This window comes from Patagioenas fasciata, chromosome 22 (assembly GCF_037038585.1).
Source record: "Patagioenas fasciata isolate bPatFas1 chromosome 22, bPatFas1.hap1, whole genome shotgun sequence".
NCBI classification, from domain to species: domain Eukaryota; kingdom Metazoa; phylum Chordata; class Aves; order Columbiformes; family Columbidae; genus Patagioenas; species Patagioenas fasciata.
In genome coordinates, this window is record NC_092541.1 from 6,584,773 (window position 1) to 6,603,950 (window position 19,178).

The window sequence follows — 19,178 nt, forward strand, 5'->3', positions numbered from 1 at the left end:
TGACAGAAAGTGGTTTACGTGTATTTTCTTTCTCATTTCCGTGGCTGGTTGAGCCTCACTGATGGGGAGGTGAACAACCTTCTCTGCTCTTCTCTGCTCCACCATGCTGGTCAGCTCACTGTAGGCGGCTACCAGCGGTTCAGCAGGACTGCAGCTTTCTGCTTTACTACTCCAACCAGCTTCCTGCGCTGCCTGCATTTGGAAAGTACTTGAGGATGTTTCACTCTCTCTTCCCAGGGGCTGAGGAGAGGCTGACGGTCCTGTGAGTTCCCTGGATCTTCCTTTCCCATTCTTATTCCTCTTGCTGGTGTGGAGGTGAGTCCTGAGCCACCTGCAAGGTCTTTTCAGGCAACTCTGGTCTTAAAACAAAGGCTCACTGGGGGCACACGTCAGGCTGCTCCCACTCAGGAGCTCTGGCCACTGCCAAGTGCCCGATGAGGGTGGGATTCGAACCCACGCGTGCAGAGCACAATGGATTAGCAGTCCATCGCCTTCACCACTCGGCCACCTCACCAGCACACAGCTGCTGCTCCTGAGGCCGCTGCCGCTGCTCCTGATCTCGCGCTGCCTGCGCCTGCTGCTCTGGCTCCGGCTCCAGCTGCAGCTCCAGCCGCTCCGGCGGTGGCTGCTCCTGATGCCCGCACCTTCTTATCCTGCTGGACACGGCAGGGAAGGAAACAACCTCCAGCTTTTGCCTTCTGGGGACTGGCCCTCTCCCACAGTAGCTGGGCTGAGCTCTGAGGGCCTTTGGGAAACAGGTCTCAGCATTCACATCAGGAAATGACTGAACAGCACAGCCCCACACACCTTCCCAGGAAGGAACACGGGAGAGTGACCCCGGGGCGCTTCAGTGCCTCCAAGGGAATTCACAGCCTCTCCAGGGAGGTGCCAGAGTCCCCATGACTTCAGCTTTTCAAGATGCGATTGGACAGCGTGCTAGAAAATCTCATCTAGGCTCCCTACCCCACAAAGCCTTGGAACAGATCATCCTCCAGGGAACCCTTCCACTCAGGGAGGTTCTATGAGTTTTCAGGCTTACATCACACTTTGTTTTGTGGCTTTCGAGGTGTGCCAAGTAGTAACGGGGCTCCTTCCACAAGAGCTCTCACTCCACCTGGCCTCGCCTCCAGCGCTGTGAGATGCCAGGGGCAAAAGACGGGGCTCTCTCAAGGCCAGGAACCATGGGTAAACCTGTCATTTACCAAGGAACTGTTCTGGGTTCTCAGCTGGCTGGCATTGCAGAAGAGGGGAGGGTGAAACAGGAGTGTCCTGCAGAGCTGATGCCAACTGTCTTTAATGAGAAAAACAAAGGGGAATGGAAAAGACGAGAGCTTGAGCAACGCAGTTTGGAGGCTGAGGAAAGCTCAGAGAAATGCGGCCATCTGAAGGAAAACCTCCCCAACAGGCATGCTGCTTTTCCAGTTCCCTTCAAGGCTCTGGCAATCATGTGTTACCCACTGGGAAGGAGGGAGGGAGGAAGGAAGGAGGGAAGGAAGGAGGGAAGGAAGGAGGGAAGGAAGGAAGGAAGGAAGGAAGGAAGGAAGGAAGGAAGGAAGGAAGGAAGGAAGGAAGGAAGGAAGGAAGGAAGGATGGATTTAATGGGGAGCATGCAGTCAAGCAGAGGAAGACAGTGAAAGAGAGAGGCTTCCCTGGGAAGAGGCAGAAGGCCCGTGCAGGCCCCTTCCTGCAGGGGGAGCGGTGGGAGCCCAACTCCTCTGCAGACCATGGCCGTGCTCTCAGGGCTGGCTGCAGGGTTTGCTCCAGGCTCCCAGCGCTTGACCGTGGGCAGGCAATCCGCTGGCTTCAGCGTAAGAGATTGCCCCGTCCCAGAGGCCCGCAGAGCCCATGGCCCAGACGCCCGAACACCCATGGCCAGGGAGCCCCCAGAAGCGAGGGGCACACTGGCAGAGCTGAGCGAGCTCCCCACAGCAGCCGATGTGGTGGATCCCACAGCTGTGCTCTGAGGGAAGGAGCTGAGGGCTGGGCCTGGCAGCATCACCAGGACCAGCGGGGGCTGGATGGCGACGCTGGAGTCGGCGCACTGGATGGCGCACAGCTCCTTGCAGCTGTTGGCAAGCGGGGCTGGGTGCAGGCAGCTGGCGGGCGTGGGCTGCAGCACGACGTCTTGCGGAGGGAGACAACCCTGCAGAAGTGGGAGGGAGAAGAGAACATCAGCTGTCGGACCCTTTCAGACCCCCTGACTCATCGAGTCCAACCGTAACCTAACGTAACTCTCGCACTAAAGCGTGTCCCTAAGAGCCTCGTCCAAACGCCTTCTAAACCCCTCCAGGGATGGTGACTCCACCACTGCCCTGGGCAGCCTGTTCCAGTGCCCGACAGCCCTTTCTGTGAAGAATTTTTTCCTAATATCCAATCTAGACCTCCCCTGGCGCTGATTGAGGTCATTTCCTCTTGTCCTGTCACTCACTACTTGGGAGAACAGACCAACACCCTCCATGTCCCAACCTCCTTTCAGGCAGTTGTAGGCAGTGATAAGGGCTCCCCTCAGCCTCCTGTTCTCCAGGCTGAACAGCCCCAGCTCCCTCAACCGCCCCCCATCACACTTGTGCTCCAGACCCTTCACCGGCTCTGTCGCCTCCTCTGCACTCTCTCTGGTATTTCAATGTCCTTCGCATGACGAGGGGCCCAAAACTGGAAACAAGATTCAAGGTTTGACCTCACCAGTGCTGAGTACAGCGGAACAATCACCTCTCTAGTCCTGCTGGCCACACTATTCCTGATCCAAGCCAGGATGCTGTTGGCCTTTTTGGCCACTTGGGCACACGCTGGTTCATATTCAACCAGCTGTCAGTCAGCACCCCCAGATCCCTCTCTGCCAGGCAGCTTTCCAGACGCTCTTTCCCGAACCCGAAGCGTAGCCTGGGGTTGTTATGACCCAAGTACAGGACCCGGCACTTGGCCTTGTTAGACCTCATACAATTGGCCTCCGCCCAACAATCGAGCTGGTCCAGGTCCCTCTGTGTGGCCATCCCACCCTCCAGCAGATCAACACTTCCAGCCAACTTGGTGTCATCTGCAAACTTACTAAGGGTGCACTCAATCCCCTCATTCAGACCATTGATAAAGAGATTCAACAGAACTGGCCCCAACACTGAGCCCTGAGGACACCACTCATGATCAGCCACCAACTGGATTTGGCTCCATTCACCACAACTCTTTGGGCCTGGCTCTCCAGCCTTTTCTTTATCCATCGCAGATCCACCATCCAGGCCATGGGCTGCAGCTTCTCCAGGAGGTGCTGTGGGGTACGGTGTCAAAGGCCTTGCTGAAGCCCAAGTACACCACATCCACAGCCTTTTCCTCATCTACTGGTTGGGTCACCTTGTCATAGAAGGAGATCAGGTTGGTCAAACAGGACCTGCCTTTCATACACCCGTGTTGACCGGGCCTGACCACGTGGTTCTCTTGTATGTGCTGTGTGATGTTACTCAAGATCATCTGCTCCATGACCTTCCTGGGCACCGAGGTCAGACTGACGGCTCTGTAGAGGAGCTGTGGGAGCTGGAAGAGGTGAAGAACAGTTAAAATGGTCAAAGGGATGGAGAGAGTGAGAGAAGCGGTGTGAGATGTAATAACAAACCACGACTGCCAAGCAGTGATGAAGTCTAAGAGAAGAAAATAGACTAACCCCAGACAAAAATTAGTGGGAAAAAGTTTATATATTTATTATACAAATAGTAAATATGATCTAAAGATCAAATGTGACAGAAATATCAAATATTACTCAATGTCAAGGGTTTTGATTGCGGGTCACAATCAAACCCTGGCAGATGTATTGTTAACCTCCTCTCCCCCCCCTTCCCCCTTTTGCCCCTCCCTCTCCCCCTTCCCGCTCAGCACAGGCGATCGGGAGGGAAAGAAGGACAGAGAGAAGAGAGTTGGAAAAGTTAAAGATGTTTTACTAATGCTACTGATAAGAATAGAGAAAATAATACAAAATATACAAAACCAATCTTGTAAGTCTCAGCAACTGCAGAGCCAGCACCCAAAGTCCTGGACTGGACTCTGCAGCCAACCGGAGCTGGATTCAGTCTGTCACTGGCCTCAGTTCGCAGGGACGACCAGCAAGGTCCTCTCCTAATATCGGCCATAAGGAAAAGGGAAAAAGGAAAGGGACAAGATCCTCGTGATCTCCCACTTTTATATGAAGTATTGACATGAATGGGATGTTATACTCCGTTGGTCAGTTTCTTAGTCACCGGTTTCTCGTTGTCCCTCTCGCGAGTTGTCCATCCATGCTTATCAATAACCTCACATTCCATTGCTGTGTTTACTAAACCATGTGTCTGGTTCTCCAGGAAAATGCAGCTGATATGAAGCTTTAGCTGACAGGCAAATTCACTGAAAGAGAAACTTGTTAACAAACCAGGACAACAGGACACCCAGGTAGGGACAGGGAGGGATCTCCTCTATCCCCACGGAGGGAAAGGATTCACCTGAGTCAACTGAGGCACCTCATCCTGGGTTTGTAGTCCTGGGGCTGGATGGACACTCAGCTCCTTCCCATGGCCGCCACAGACCCACAGGAGGTGGGATTCCTCTTGCCTCCGTTCAGGTGGGCACACAATAGGCAACCTGCTGCATGGAGCTGCTGGTCTCATCTCCCACAGAAATGGAGATCAGGAGTGAGTTGTTCAGACTCAAGCACCCAATGACATCTGATGTGTCAGAGTCCTTTACTCGTCCCACTGATGGTGTTATTATCAAGGTGTTCCTGGATCACACAATGTTCCGGTGAATGGAAAAGGGGAATATAAGGCCTGTTTTTAAAAAGGGGTAAACAGTGAACCCTGGGAACTACAAGCCTGTTGGCCTCACTTCTGGGCCTGGTCAGATCATGGAGCAGATCCTCATGGAAGATTTGTAGAAACACAAGGGAGACAGGGAGGTGATTAGAGACAGCTCACAAGGCTTCACCAAGGGTAAATCATGCCTGACTGTTCTGGTGGCTTCCTGTGATGGTGTGACTGCATCAGCAAACAAGGGCAGACCTACAAATGTCATCTGACTGTCTGTAAGACCTTTGATACGGTCCCCCACCTATAAATTGGTGAGATATTGATGTGATGGACAGATGGATAAGGAGTTGGCTGGATGGCTGTGTCCAAAGAGGAATGGTCAGTGGCTCAGTGTCTCAGTGGAAACCAGGAACGAGTGGTTTCCCTCAAGGGTCCATACTGTGAGCAACATTTGCCTTGGCATATTTCCCCCATGCAGTGAATAACACACCGATCCCGCCACCGAACTCTTTTAAGTCGCGCTTCTCTCTAAGAAATCTAAACATTGTTCTGCAGTAAACAGAACCCTAAATTACTCCCCCCAACAGGGAGACCAGCAGCCAATTCAGTGGGGCCTTGAATTCAGCATTTTCACCAGGTTTTGAGTGCATTTCCCAGAGGGGCGCCTGTCTTACCCCATCCTTGTTCAGCATGGGATGGAGACGCTGTGCAGTGCACACGCCTGCTGTTCCTGAGAGCACCTGGGCTGGTTTTGCAGCCTTAAACCAGGCTTAGCAAGAACTGAATCCAGCTCAGGAAACCTGCTGAGCTCTAGATGTGTTTCTCTCAAACAGTCGTTTTTGCGGCTGTGGTGTCAGCACGCCAAAAGGCCCACATCTCCACATCATGCGCTCCACTCTTAGGCTGGGTTTTATGTTTGCTTGAATAACCACCTGTAAAGAAGTCAATGACATGATATCTCATGCCAGCGTCCACTAAGACTGCTGCAGAAGGAGAAACAGCTCTTCCCTCCAACACCCGCCCTCCAACCCCTCCCAAAAATCTGCTCCTTCACTGTTCACTCTCAATCCTTCATTCTTCACAGCTGGATGGCAACAACATGAGGATGAAGGGATAAATTTCCAATTAATTTCCAATGACCTGACGTGGCTTTCAATATACAAGACATCTAATTACAAACATACCAAACCAGGTTTCTTTCTATCATCAGTAGTTTATTGTTTGAAAAAAGTATCTTTATATTTTCATTAACTGTAAAGAAGAAAACGTGACTTGTGTTACTAAGATTAAAGCCATTACAAACTCAGTCAAAGTTGAATTAAACACCACTGTCAAAGTGCCATCTAATTGGAGCAAATCCCCAAATCAGAATTAACGAATAGTGATGGACTATAACCAAACCACTACAATAATACAGAATCGAAGCTTCTGATGTTCGTTTGAACATCTTCTGCTCTACCTGGCTCTCTTGGGTTTTTTTGCATCTTCAAACAGCTCAGCGTTGGGAAAACCTTCATTCTCACCCTCTCTTCTTCTCTTCCCTTGGAATCTCTGTTTATCTGCTCTGCCATCTCCCAGTGGGTTTTTCGTCTCTTTCTCTTTTGAGTTTGCTGGATTTTCCATGCCATGGTGCTCTCTTCCAGAAGGTTTTTCAGGGTGATCTCCAGCTATACAATGATTTTCATGGCTGTGCCCACCAGGATAATTCTCCCTATGTCCCCAAGCGTAAGGCAAAATCTCTCGTCTGCTCTCAGGTGGATCAAACCTCTCTAGAAAAAAGTTCTCTCTGTTCGGTGGAAGTCCAGGCTGAGCACCAGCAGCACAGCCCTTGCCAGACTTTCCAGACCATTCTCCATAGTTCCTTTCCCATTCTCTGTATCTTTCCTTTTCAAATGGATCCTGGAATTCAACCGATCGGCCATAGGCAGCTTTCATACCGTATAGTGGAACCGCTGTGTGTCTGTTAAAATACTCCCTTTGTCCTTCCCCTTGAGGTGTTGTCCTTTGAGTGCCAGACTGGCCTCTAAATACTGGAGACCTTGACCATGAGTGGTGATCACCACGCCACGTTGACCTAGAACGATCGTTACGACTCTTCCCTTTGCCTTTTCTTGGAGACGATGGCAATGGCGAGTGGGAACGGGAGCGGGAACGACTCCGTGATCGAGAGTTGGAGCGAGTGCAGGAAGAGCCTGATCGCGACTTGCAGCGGGTGTACGAACTTCTAGGGTAAGGCAAAGCACTACAGGGAGACTTGGACCTTAAAAAAGCACAACACAGAAGAATAATTACATTATTTCAAAGCAGTCACTCTCCCCAGTTTTTTTCCTCTCAGATTTGGTTTAGTTGTTTTTTTTTCCCCCTCCAGAGAGCAAGTCCCAAGGGCTACAGTGCAGGATCAAATAGCAAGAAAACGTGATTTAGCCTGAGGACAGTCACGCTCGATTTTAAACTGCCAGTCTAGTCTATTTAACTTCACGACTTATTTGGCAATTTGTAGGGGATGCAAAGCACTTGTACTGCAATCCTATATGCTATTTAATCCTGTGCACTATTTAGTCCTCCACACTGTTTAATCAACACTTCCAGCCAGGTGTCCTAGCAAAATCTTGCACATACTTGGAGCTCTGACCAGGAACAGTGACCACATGTTGATAAAATCATCTCTAAAAGCTTCTAAACTCTGGAAATATGACTCAATGCCATTTCTCGAGGACAGAACCTGGCACCATGACTAATAGAGAGCTCTTCAGTCTCCTGCCCAAGGGATTTTGGGGGACAGGAAACATCAGCTGCCCTGAGTTTTTTCTCCAGAAGCTTTTCCTTTATCATTTTTTAAAGAATCATTTCACATGATTCCCTGTATGTTCATCACCATCATTCCTCCGCTCAAAGTCCTTCACCAATTGAAGATTTCTTTACAAACAAGTCTGACCTTTTAATTCCCAAGAAAAATTTAACCATGTCAACAATGACCAGTGGAAGCCACCAGTCTGCAGCCCAGGGTAAAATCTCTCTGGGTAGCCACGTGAGAGAAACAAGAAATGAAATGAGGACAGTTTCTCTGACCCAATTTGAGCTGTGACCCGCGCAGGAAACTCCTGTCACTGCAAACCCGGGAGCCACCCAATCCACCCAGTGACACAGACGTGGAGTGGAACTCCCCCGGCTTCTTCCAGACACTCTGCTTCTCCATTAAGGACACATGAAGCAGTTACCTGGAAAATGAACGCATACGCTCCTTTGGACTCCTTTCATAGTCCATCAATTCCTTCACAAAATCATTTGTAAACTCATCAGGTTTCGACTTCACCTCCTCCCTGTTAAAATAAGTTTGACCTTTATTACAATTACAGTTTGAACTTTATTACGAAAAGACACCAAAAAACCAAAGCATGGTCAATACAAGAAGAGGCCACACCTTGAATCCTGGTGTCAGTTTTGGGCCCCACACCTCAGGGCTCAAAATGGCGGCCCCAGGGGCACCGGAATCACCTCAAGGCCCAAGATTTCTGTACGATACTCACAGCTCCCAGGCTGGTTTGTCACCTGCTGAGCACATTGCCCTGGCTCTCATTGGCGGATCTTTTGGAGTGGGGAGAGGAGAGAGAAAAAATCCCTTTCAGTTTATCTGAAGAGAAGGTTTTTAAAGAATTTCTAAGGTTATAGTTACCGGTTGGGGGGGTTGGTTGTCCTTGGGGGCCCAGGAGATGTGGTAAAGCCGCTTGTGCTGGAGCAGGAACCTGATAGTCCTGGGGAATAAATGCAAACACATGGAAAAGAAGCCCTACTGAAATCCAAAACTCATGGTGTATATTGCAGTAAACCTCACCTTCTCTGCTGACAAACTGCGGATGGGCAGAGAGGAAGGGCTGGGAAGTTCCACGTTTGTCACCGGAGCAGCAGGAGGTGTCACCAGTGGCGGCGGCTGCTGCCAGAGCTGCTTACGGACCCTTTCTGTGTAGACAGTTCCATTTCTGAAGTTGTTCACAGCCTAGAGGCAGAGAAACCATTTACAGAAAGGTGACGTTACAGAATATATTCCAGAAACTTCACCAGATCTCCACACAAAAGCCTCTGCGGAGTCAAATCACTTGTGCATTCCTGCAAATGCCATCAAAGCTGAAATAAATCAACATCCAGAGATAGGAACGTGTCACATTAAACATGGACGTTAAGGATTGGTGTTCCATCCTTTATTGAATACTTTGGTATTTGAAGTCCTTCGTGTTAACACCGAATTTGAATGTGAAACAATCACACTAAACAAAACTGTGACCTGAACTGGCCAGACTGTCCCTAAATTTAGAGTTGTACCTTCTGGAACAACAGATAATGGGTCTGAACAGGAAATTCAGCCTTAAGCAATTCAGCCTTGCTTAAGGAGATGTAAATCCATATTTTTTACACACAGCCTTTTCTTACAAACAGCTCATGTAAAAGTCACCGCGTTACCTGGCGTAGGAACTTGTTGGCAAATAAAGCATCCGGAGAAACATCCGTCCGGTGACACGTTGGGCATTTATGTTCCTCAGATTCCAGTAACGCTGTCCTGATACCTGTGAAGAATTAGAGCCACCCAAGTATTTTTAGCCAAACTAAGGACATGTTGTGGGTTCTAATCAATTATAAAAGCACTTAGATGATTAATGATGAAATATGGTCTGGAATGAAGAGCATGAAGCTCTAAATGTTCAATAGTGTGAAAAGTTTCTCTCATGCAGCAAATAGCTACCGAGTTTTGATATTCTGCTCTTGCAGCATTTGAAGATGTGGACGGGGCTGTGTCCTGGTGTGCTAATTGGTCTCATTAGACGAGGCTGTGTCTGGATGTGTTGCCTGGTCTTTTTTCCACCTTCTCATCCAGCAAGAAGTCACCAACCTCAAGGTCAAGGAATAAAACACCTCTCAAAAACCACGAGTAGGTTGGTTTGAGTTCTGGAGGTTCGAACCAACCCTCTCAGGGAGAAGAATGCGGATTATATTTATTTCTTATACTTCTTTTCTGATATTTTACATGATATTTCTTTCTTCTATTTCTACTTTCAGAAGAGCAGGTGTGATGCTTGGCATTAACAAACACTTACATTCATCGCAATAACTGTTTCCACAGCAGGGAATAATGACGGCATCGGTCGTTATGTTTTTACAAATGAGACACAACAGCTCCTCGGGAACAGGGTCCTGGTTTGAGGAGGAGGAGGGCGGTTCCGCTGGTAAAAATGGAGGTTTTTCCTTCTTCCCTCTCGCATAAGCTTCCCTGGAGGGGGGTGGAAAATAAGATGGCAATAAGATGGGCAAAGGAAAGCTTTTCCAAGCTTTGGATTTTGTCAAAGGGAGATAAGAGACGGAATTTCCAGGTTACGGGACGGTGACAACGCTTCTTCCCCCATCACTACAGGTGCCGTGCAACTTGCTGGCGTTGCCGCTCTCACACTCTCATGGGGCTCCTCTCGTTGCCCTTCGGGTCAGTCCAATTAATCCCGTACTTACGCGTTAATTATCGGTATTGCGTATTTTCCGGTGTTTGTCAGCATCGCGCCCCTGGTGCTGGGATCTTCAACCTCCACCAGGAAACTCCTGGGAATTCCTGTGCTCTTTTTAATCCTGGGAACGGGCTCAAAAGTTTTGTCCTGTTAGGAACAGAAATGCAGACGTCTCTCACCTGGAGACCCACGCTTCAAACGACATTTCAATGACCATTTTAACTAGCAAAAGCTTTTAATCCTCTCCTTTTGCCAAGCGTGAGGGTTGCGTGAATATTCAACAAAAGACTTGTGGAATGAAAACACACAAATATCCAACAGGTGGGGTCAACAGAAACATCTCCGTTTGTACGGAATCCTAAACACTGCAAAATGTCATTGAAAAGAGTTCAAAATGGAAAAACTGCCAGTAATACTGAAATGGATCAAGAGGCATAAAGGATCACAGAGGATGATCTACAGCCACATCTATTGTCTGTGACCTAGAAAAAAGAAAACAGTACATCTAGAATTCCAGGTTGCCTTGTATTTCGAAGGGCTTTGCAGCTTTGCTGCACAACCTCTGCATTTCGCCCCAAGAGAAACAATTCTTCCTACGATAATATTAAAAGGGAATACGATAATATTAAAATTGAAAATGAAAAGATTTTTAAAAAGCTTCAGCAGAAGCCCCCCCCAGTCTTACCCCTTTTGTCGGGCAGTTCTTTATGTAGTGGCCGGGTTTTCCGCAGCGGAAACAAGTGTACGATGGCGGAGGGGTCTTCATGTAACTACAAGTGTTTTGGGGAAAAAAAAGAAAGAAGCGTCACCCTTGCCAAAGGAAATGCCTCGACAAGTTTTCCATCATCTTCAGAGAGGAGATCTGACATGAGCAGCACTCACGTGGCTGGATTGTATTGCCAGCAGGACTGGATCATCATGGCTTTTATTTTGTCTTCTTCAGAAGCGTTGGCTTCAGCCAGGTTGGCCGTCTGTTCAACGGGGAATTAACGGGTGACAGACACGTTACGTGCTTGGAACTCAAAACTTTCGGCTCTGTTTGTACCTCTGTAACTAATCCCATTTTCTTCTGAGCTACGTGTAGAAAAATCTGCATTATCCAGTATTTTTAAGCGCTAGGTAATTTGAAGGAGAAGATAGATCTCCGCTGTCCATTTCATTGAGAAAGATGGAAATTATTTGGACAGTCAAGGTCGTTCAGATCAACCACTCCTGGTTTTGTTTTTATGTGCATTTATAGGATTTTGTCCACAAATCAACCAGCTACGTTCAATTTTTTATTAAATTGTTCTTTCATATACACGTTATTTTTCTCAATGTTGAATCCAGATCAAAATCTATGAAACCATCTCCAGTAACATTTACAGAAAACTTGAGAGATACTTGACTAATAGAACCCAAACAGTTACATAACACATCCAAACCCCACAAAACATGACTAGGAATAGACTGTAATTCAAATATGGCATTTACTTCATCAGAATCACAAAGCAGAAAACTTTCTGCAACGCGTTGCCTCCATGCTGAGCCAGTCTGCACTCAGCTTTACGGTATTGTCCTGCATTTTCTGAAACACTTAAATTTCCTCAAAAGCTGAAATGTGTGACACACACTTGGACAGTTTTTCCCATTTTAGCATAAAATTCCACATGAGATTCCAGAGCCAAGGACACATTTCGAATTCAGATTTAGATTTCCTTTGAAAAGGAAAGGATTGCCTCCCAAGCTATTTTTTTCCTGAATGTACGTGATTTGATTTCTGCAGCGAGAGAGGGAAGAAGTTCCCAGTGGGAAGAGATTTCTCGGAAGTGAACTCCAGCCTGGAAACTCAGACATCACTGTGCAATCGTCCGTGTTACAGAAACGCTTCTGCTCTGGCTGTTGCAACCCCCCCTGAAACGTCCGTAATTGAATTATTCTGTGAGAATTGTGTTAGTTTCCAGCACAAAAGTAACGAAACATAAGAAAACCAGTAAAAACAGCTTCTGAAGTGCCGCTTCTTTGCATCTTGAAGATGAGCGATTCTGCAACGTGACATTGGGGCTGGGAGATCACAGGACAGTATCCAAATATACACACATTTTAAAGGTAAAATAAAGACGCTAAATTATCCAATATTAAATCCAATATTGTTCAACTACAAGACTTGTCCAGCTCTATAGGTCACCGTGTAAGATTCAAAAACACTATTAAAAACAGTGTTTTCTTCCTATTTGGCAAGAATATATACCTTACATTCTATTGTAATACCTTAATAAGCTGTGCCAGAGAAAGAGGCGCAGGAGAGTCATCGATCTGTTCACAAAGAATTAAACACGTATTCAATGGTACATTCAAGAAACAGTGGGACAGCAGCACAAAACAGCTGTGACGAATTCAGATGGCGTCGCCTTACTGTTCCACAATCACGGGCGAGCTTTCCAGCCATTTATTCCTACCACACTGAGTTCTGCTTTGAAATGCATCACAGTATCACAGCATGTTTGGGATCGGAAGGGACCTCAAAAGATCATCGAGTCCAATCCCCCACACAGAAGCATGGAAAAAAAGCCAAATAAACTGTATTTGTGAACACGGCGTTTGTGTTGCTACACTTGCCAGTAAAAAGAAAAAAAGAGAAAAATAACTGTTTTCAAGAAATAAAAACCCATCCGAATTAGTTGGAATAGAATAAATGCAATTTACATTAAAATAAAGACAAAATATATAAACCACGTAACAGACACAGAGTATTCGACCTGAGCAGCAAATCCAGATCCAGACCATTTACCAGTCAAGTGTTTCCTTGTGTTTCTCATTTATATAATATTGGAGCAGCACAATGAGTGTTTGCAAACCTGAAGAAAAACACCACCCCTTTCCCAAAGGTAAATTCATAGCTCTGTAGCAACGATATTTAAATTCATGGCAATCTATTACAGACATTTTTGCACTCAGAGGGGCCCCAACAAAATCGCTGCAATTACACGGTTTTAGGAACAAATCCCCAAGTATTTAAGGCACGACAAGGAATCGCGGAGCTGCACAGCAGTGTCCTCACAACAGCGGCGTGACTCACTTTCTACCTTGCTGAGGCCAATATTTACAACATTTACTGGAAAATACATTATGTCAATGCTTGGGAAACTCATACAAGGCTGCGTTGGTTAAAATCCAGCGTGGTGTGTAGGAGAAAGGGTGAGATAATGTTTTTACATACGGCTTTAGATGTTCCGCTCACTGGCTCCTGCTGACTTCTAGAAGGAGAAATAAAGGTGATCAGAACTTAAATGAAGCATCCGGACCCAACAGAAAGCAGTGAAACCAGATTCTAAAACCTGAACACCAAAACCTTAGGTTCTGATTGCCTCAGGAATGCGGAAATTCATTCTTATACATAAACTCTGATGCCAGAAACTGCTTTAAGTGCTTTAAAGTGACATTGAAAGCACTGCAATATTTTAGGAAATATTTATGACACTTGAAAACTTGCTGAGATTCCACACACTCATTGATCTGTCACTTCGTTCTTTCACGTTTATTTGATCTTTTTCTTTAGTGTGCAAACACCTCAGATTTGGGGCCTACGAATACCTGCTCTATCCGCCCTCAGCCCAGCGGAAGGAACAGTCAAACACTGAGAATGAGACTCTGCCCGGATGGGAACAAATTCCAAGCTCATGCTCCAATGTCTTTACTATCAAAGCAAACACGTAAACCGAGGAATCCCTCCGTGTCCAGGAAATGGGATCTAAACTTGGGTCTCAGAACAACCAACCCCAGGAACAGTTAAATCATCTGAAGAGTCACCGCTGTCGGAGTTCGGACCTCACGTCCTAAAAACGTAGGCCTGAAAAATCAGGCCTAAAAATGTAGGCTTATAAAATGTAAGCCTAAAAATGTAGGCCTAAAGTTTTAGGCCAAAAAACGTGGGCCTAAAAGTGCAGCCATGGAAACAGAGGCCGAAAAATCTGCTTTGAGTCAGATCCATTCAAGTCTACCCCATCACAACAAAAATTAACAGCCGCTTTAATAAGCAAGATACAATCTGAATGCCTCTGTAAACTCATATCCGTTAAAAAGGTTAAAGCACACTGAAACGCCTCACAAAGAATGCAAAGGAAATCCTGCTCCCCTAAATCTTGGACACCCAAACCTTGCACCCTCAAATCTTGCACCCCTTGCACCCTAAAAGCATTCATGCCCAAATCCTGCACCCTAAAATCCTGTACCCCCAAACTCTGAAACCCAGATCTTGCACCTGAGATTCTGCATCCCTATTAACCCTTCACCCCAAAACCCTACAACACAATATCCCGCACCCCCAATTTCGACCGTACCAAACTCTGCAACCCTAAACCCTAAAGCCAAAATCTTGCACCCCCTAATCCTGCCCTCGCAAATCCTGAACCCTGAAACCCTGCACCCCCAAACCCTACACCCCCAAATCCTCCACCTCTAATCTTCCACCCCTTTACCACTGCACCCCAAAACCTGCACCACCAAATCTTGTACTCCCAAAACCTCCTCCCTCCAAACCCTGCACTTCAAAACACTGCATCCCCAAACCCTGATCCCCCAAATCAGGCACCCCCAGTTCCTGCACTCCATACCCTACACCTTGCACCCCCAAAACCCCGTTCCCCAAAACTCTACACCTCCAAATCCTGAACCCATAAACCCTGCAGCCCCAGATCCTGCCCCCAAAAGAATGATCCCCCAAAACCTGCACCCCCAGATCCTGCTGCCCCATACCCAGCACCCCAAACTCTGCACACATCCTGCACTCTCATAGCCCTGCACCTCAAATAATTCCCTTGACCCCGCACCCCCAAAACCTGTAACCCCAAACGCTGCACCCCCAGGTCCTGTCCCCAAACTCTGCACTTCCAGATCCTGCCCCCCATAACCCTTAAAGCCCAAATATTGCACCCCAGATCCTTCTTCAGCACCCTGCACCCCAAATTCCTCACCCGAAAACCTGCACCCCCAGATCCTGCACCACCAAGTCCTTTACCTCCTGTTGAACAAGCCAGACAAGCTCACGAGTTCTTCCATCGATCGTCAGCATCGCTCCCAAAGCAGTTTGCACTTCCCAAGGAACAAGCTGGATCCATTACCGCAGTTGTCCTGCCTGTGCCCGCATGGCGCCTCTGCAACGAAAGGGAGCGAATCCTCGGGGCTCGCAGCCGGGTCAGTCATGGCAAACTGATATTACTGAATTTGCAGCGTTTGGCCGACAAAAGTACATTGGTGTGTCCATAGACAGCTGTTCAGGACTGTTGTGGCTACAGCTTTGACCTCAGCGAACGCAAAAGCGGGAAAGCGTCACTGATTGCAAGCCTTTGCTGTCATGGGAGTTCCTACCCAGATCAAACAGATAATGGCCCCGCATACCGCTCTGACACTCCTGCAACCTTCCTCGTCCTGTGGAAGGTGCCACCCCCGTTCGGAGTCCCTCATAGCTCTGCTGGCCAGGCAGTTACTGAGCGTGCACACGCACCTTGAAAAGCCTTTTGCCCGTTCTGAACAGACAAGGGGAACTGGTGTGGGTCCAGAGGAGGTTTTGGTGAAGGCATCGTATGTGCTGAACTGTCTTAATCCTAAAAGTGAGACTGAAGCGGAACCTGTTGTTATGCACCGTGTCAACAATGTCAAAGATCTTTCCGAAGAAGTACCTAAGGTCCGTGTGTTTGATCCGATAACACAGCAGTGGGAAGGTCCTGTGTCACTGATCACCTGGGGAAGGGGATGTGCTTGTGTTTGGACAGGTAACCATAGCAACGGGTGGATTCAGCACAGTGGGTGAGGCCTTGGCTGGCCAGCAAAGAAGAGACCGATTGCAGTGGTGAGGGCCCTGACCCTCAGCCGTGTGGTCGCTTTCAGCAGCGGATGCAGCCGGTGCTGAGCTTTGCAAAACAGAGCAGCGATTAATGGTTTGTTATTGGCCATGGCCACGGTTGTGAAGTTCGATGGGATGTGCTCTTTGAACTTCAAAGACCTTTCAGAATCTCTACATAAAAAGATAAGAGAATGCAGAACATGAAAATAACAGAAGATGGTGGGTTTTTTGGGATGGATGCTGTGTTTGGTTGAAAGGAATGTTGAGAACAGGTCTGTTCTTGTTAACTGTAACTGAATTAGCTTTAATATTCTTACCCTGTGTTTCGCATGGTCTTCAAAGCACAGTACGGCGTGTTGTGAACATTCTGTTGAATGAAAGAGGGGGAGATGCAGTGGCAAAGCCCCCCGGGGGGATGGGGTCGTCGCCAGCCCGGCTGGAAGGTGAAGCCGGAGACCAAAGAGACAAAAGGAATCCTGTAAGAAGGGACCAGCCAATGAGCAATCGCCGACAGGCGCGTGCAGAGCGCGTGGACAGCGCATGCAGCCAATCACGTTACTGGGTAGCACGTGCTGTAACCAATCACGTCGTTGCACGGCGTGTGGACAGGGCAGCTTTTGGTCGGAAGCCGGCGCGGTCGGACAATCCAGTTGAGCCCTGTGGGCCTCGCTTGGTGTGTCAGGTTCCGTCTCTGGCGTGGCAGCAACATTGAACGGCTGCAGTTTTCTGTCTCTTGGTGGCCCAAACTCTCTCCAGTGCACAGAAGGGTGATCCTCCGTGCAGCAGCGAGGCCTGTTAGCACAGTGCAAGTTGGGCTCCATTAGAGCAGTAGAGCAGCACTGGATAGCGGGGGGAGGATCAAGAAGTGTGTTAATGGCCTGGGTCATGGGAGGAGCACGTATTGCAAATCCAAGAGTATGTGGACTTCATATTTTCTTGCATTGCTTTGATGCTGTGTTTTTATAGAAGACCTACATGCTCGCAAATGGCATTTGCCAGATTATAGTAGCGCACTGCAGAAATGAGTCCTCTCTCTGGAGAATCTTTCCGGGGCCTCTGCCTGTGATCCTCTGAGACAAGCAGTTCTTCCTGAATTATTTACTTCTCCAGACTATTTGATTTGTGGCCTTATGTTGCAGAACGGGGAAGCTCCATCCGGTGTGTCTGACCTGTGATGCACTGTGCATGCATCGTGCTTAATGCACCAGAAGTTATGTTCTGGATTCATTTTAATGAGAGTAAATAATTGGATGGGTTCTTGTCGCACTCAACAAATGCATCTCACAACTTGGGAAACTCTCTCGTCTCTTTTGATCAGCCATCTGTATTTGTTTAATGCTGAAACAATAGGAACTCTTCTTTAGCCTGTTTTCCCACTCTCCCTTCTCTAAGCTGAGAGACTGCGCTGAGGCACTGCTCACCGAATTGTATTCAAACATCCATGAACACCAGGGGGTTCAGAGCTGCTCAGCTGTGGAACACGGGGCTGAATTGGGCTTCTGCTGTTTGCTGCTTTGCAGAAGAACCCGCAGCACAAGCTGGAGCACAAGCACAGTTCGCTGCCAGGTCAGCCGAGTTGTTTAGTACAGCTCAACCTCGGGAAAAACAAACAAAAAAACAACCCCAACCCAGCGATGGGTTGAAAACAGTAACAATAAAATGCTTTCAGCTCTCGCAGCTGCTGTAAGCGAGGAACAGCGGGTGTGCAGCTGGCTGTGTATTACACTGAGCTCTTCATTTGCTTACACGTGAGGTCTTGCCCGTGTCTGTGATCGTGTTGCTTGGCCACTGCGATCTTGCACCCACTTTGTCGAGCGTTTCTCAGCTGAGGTGACAGTGGAAGTGGTTTGTGTGCTCCTGTGCCTTACAGACTGACAAAAATGCTGGATGGGAAGTGGATGTTGTAATGAGTTCAGGAGGTTTTATTGGGAACTCAGCACGGTCTGGTGAGGTGTTACTGGATCTCCATGTTCTGCTGGCTCCACTCAGAGCTGGAGTATTACAGTGAAAACGGGGGATCTATTTAGGTGTCACTGGAGTGTTTCTCAGCATTTCAAACGGCTGCTGAAGTACATTATAGCTTTTCTGCTATCCCCATAGGAAAATGTGTGCACAGTAATGTTTTCTGTTTCAGATCTTAGGATTTCGTGCTGACCATTTATTCTTGTTTTTCTTTTGATCAGAAATCCTCAGGTAGCCATTTGAAATACTAGGATAATCAAGTCAAATGATCAAGAAAAAGCACCAAAAAATGCAAAGAACGTCTCTGAACTCCTGAAGAACAGACAAAATCCCCCTCTGGTACATCCCCCTCTCATTTCAACAGCCCTAGTTACTGGAATATGAAAGGTACTGGAATGCAACCTCAGAATCAGTTTGAATTCTATTCCCTCCAGCCCTCCAGAGAACACACGTGCAGGAATGTGTTCTCCCAGAAAGAAAATCCAAAGAAAGATTAAAAAAATGATGACAGGCATGCACGCAATGTTCCTTTCAGAGCATCATAGCGTCATTTTGGTTGGAAGAGACCCTCGTATCATCAAGTCCAACCGTTAACCCAGTACTGCCCCATGTCCTGAGAACCTCATGTCCGTCTGTCCAGCCCTCCAGGGACGGTGACTCCAGCACTGCCCTGGGCAGCCTGTTCCAATGCCCCACAGCCCTTTGGGGAAGAAATTGTTCCCAGATCCAACCTCAACCTCCCCTGGCGCAACTTGAGGCCGTTTCCTCTGCTCCTGGCGCTTGTTCCTGGGGAGCAGAGCCCGACCCCCCTGGCTCCAAGCTCCTTTCAGGCAGTTCAGAGATCAGAAGGTCTCCCCTCAGCTCCTGTTCTCCAGCTGAGCCCCCCAGCTCCCTCAGCCGCTCCCATCACACTTGTGCTCCAGCCCCTCACCAGCTCCGTTCCCTTCTCTCCACTCGCTCCAGCACCTCAAGGCCTTTCTTGAGCCCTCAGGTGATTTTGGTGCCACTGGCACCACCATTTTGTGCACTGAGGTGATCCCGCCACCCCTGGTGCCGCCATTTTGAGCCCTGAGGTGATTCTGGTGCTGCCATTTTGAACCCTGAGCTGAGGGGCCCAAAACTGCCCCCAGGGTTGGCGGTTTGGCCTCC

General features: G+C 48.1%; 1 protein-coding gene and 1 non-coding gene across 2 annotated transcripts; both read right to left on the bottom strand.

Annotated features, from left to right (window-relative positions):
* Positions 1-432: 432 nt before the first annotated feature.
* On the bottom strand, positions 433-514 carry TRNAS-GCU (transfer RNA serine (anticodon GCU)). Its single transcript has one exon. It is a non-coding gene; the product is annotated as a tRNA-Ser (tRNA).
* LOC136115645 (E3 ubiquitin-protein ligase RBBP6-like) lies at positions 494-17,258 on the bottom strand. The gene is given in 20 exon segments (XM_071818117.1): positions 494-745; positions 1,724-2,143; positions 6,176-6,232; positions 6,234-7,020; positions 7,979-8,080; positions 8,288-8,345; positions 8,434-8,512; positions 8,593-8,754; positions 9,216-9,319; positions 9,848-10,020; positions 10,254-10,393; positions 10,932-11,016; positions 11,129-11,217; positions 12,497-12,541; positions 13,446-13,482; positions 15,272-15,378; positions 16,088-16,238; positions 16,385-16,503; positions 16,627-16,859; positions 17,237-17,258. Coding segments are annotated over 20 exon segments (3,222 nt in total).
* Positions 17,259-19,178: the final 1,920 nt, after the last annotated feature.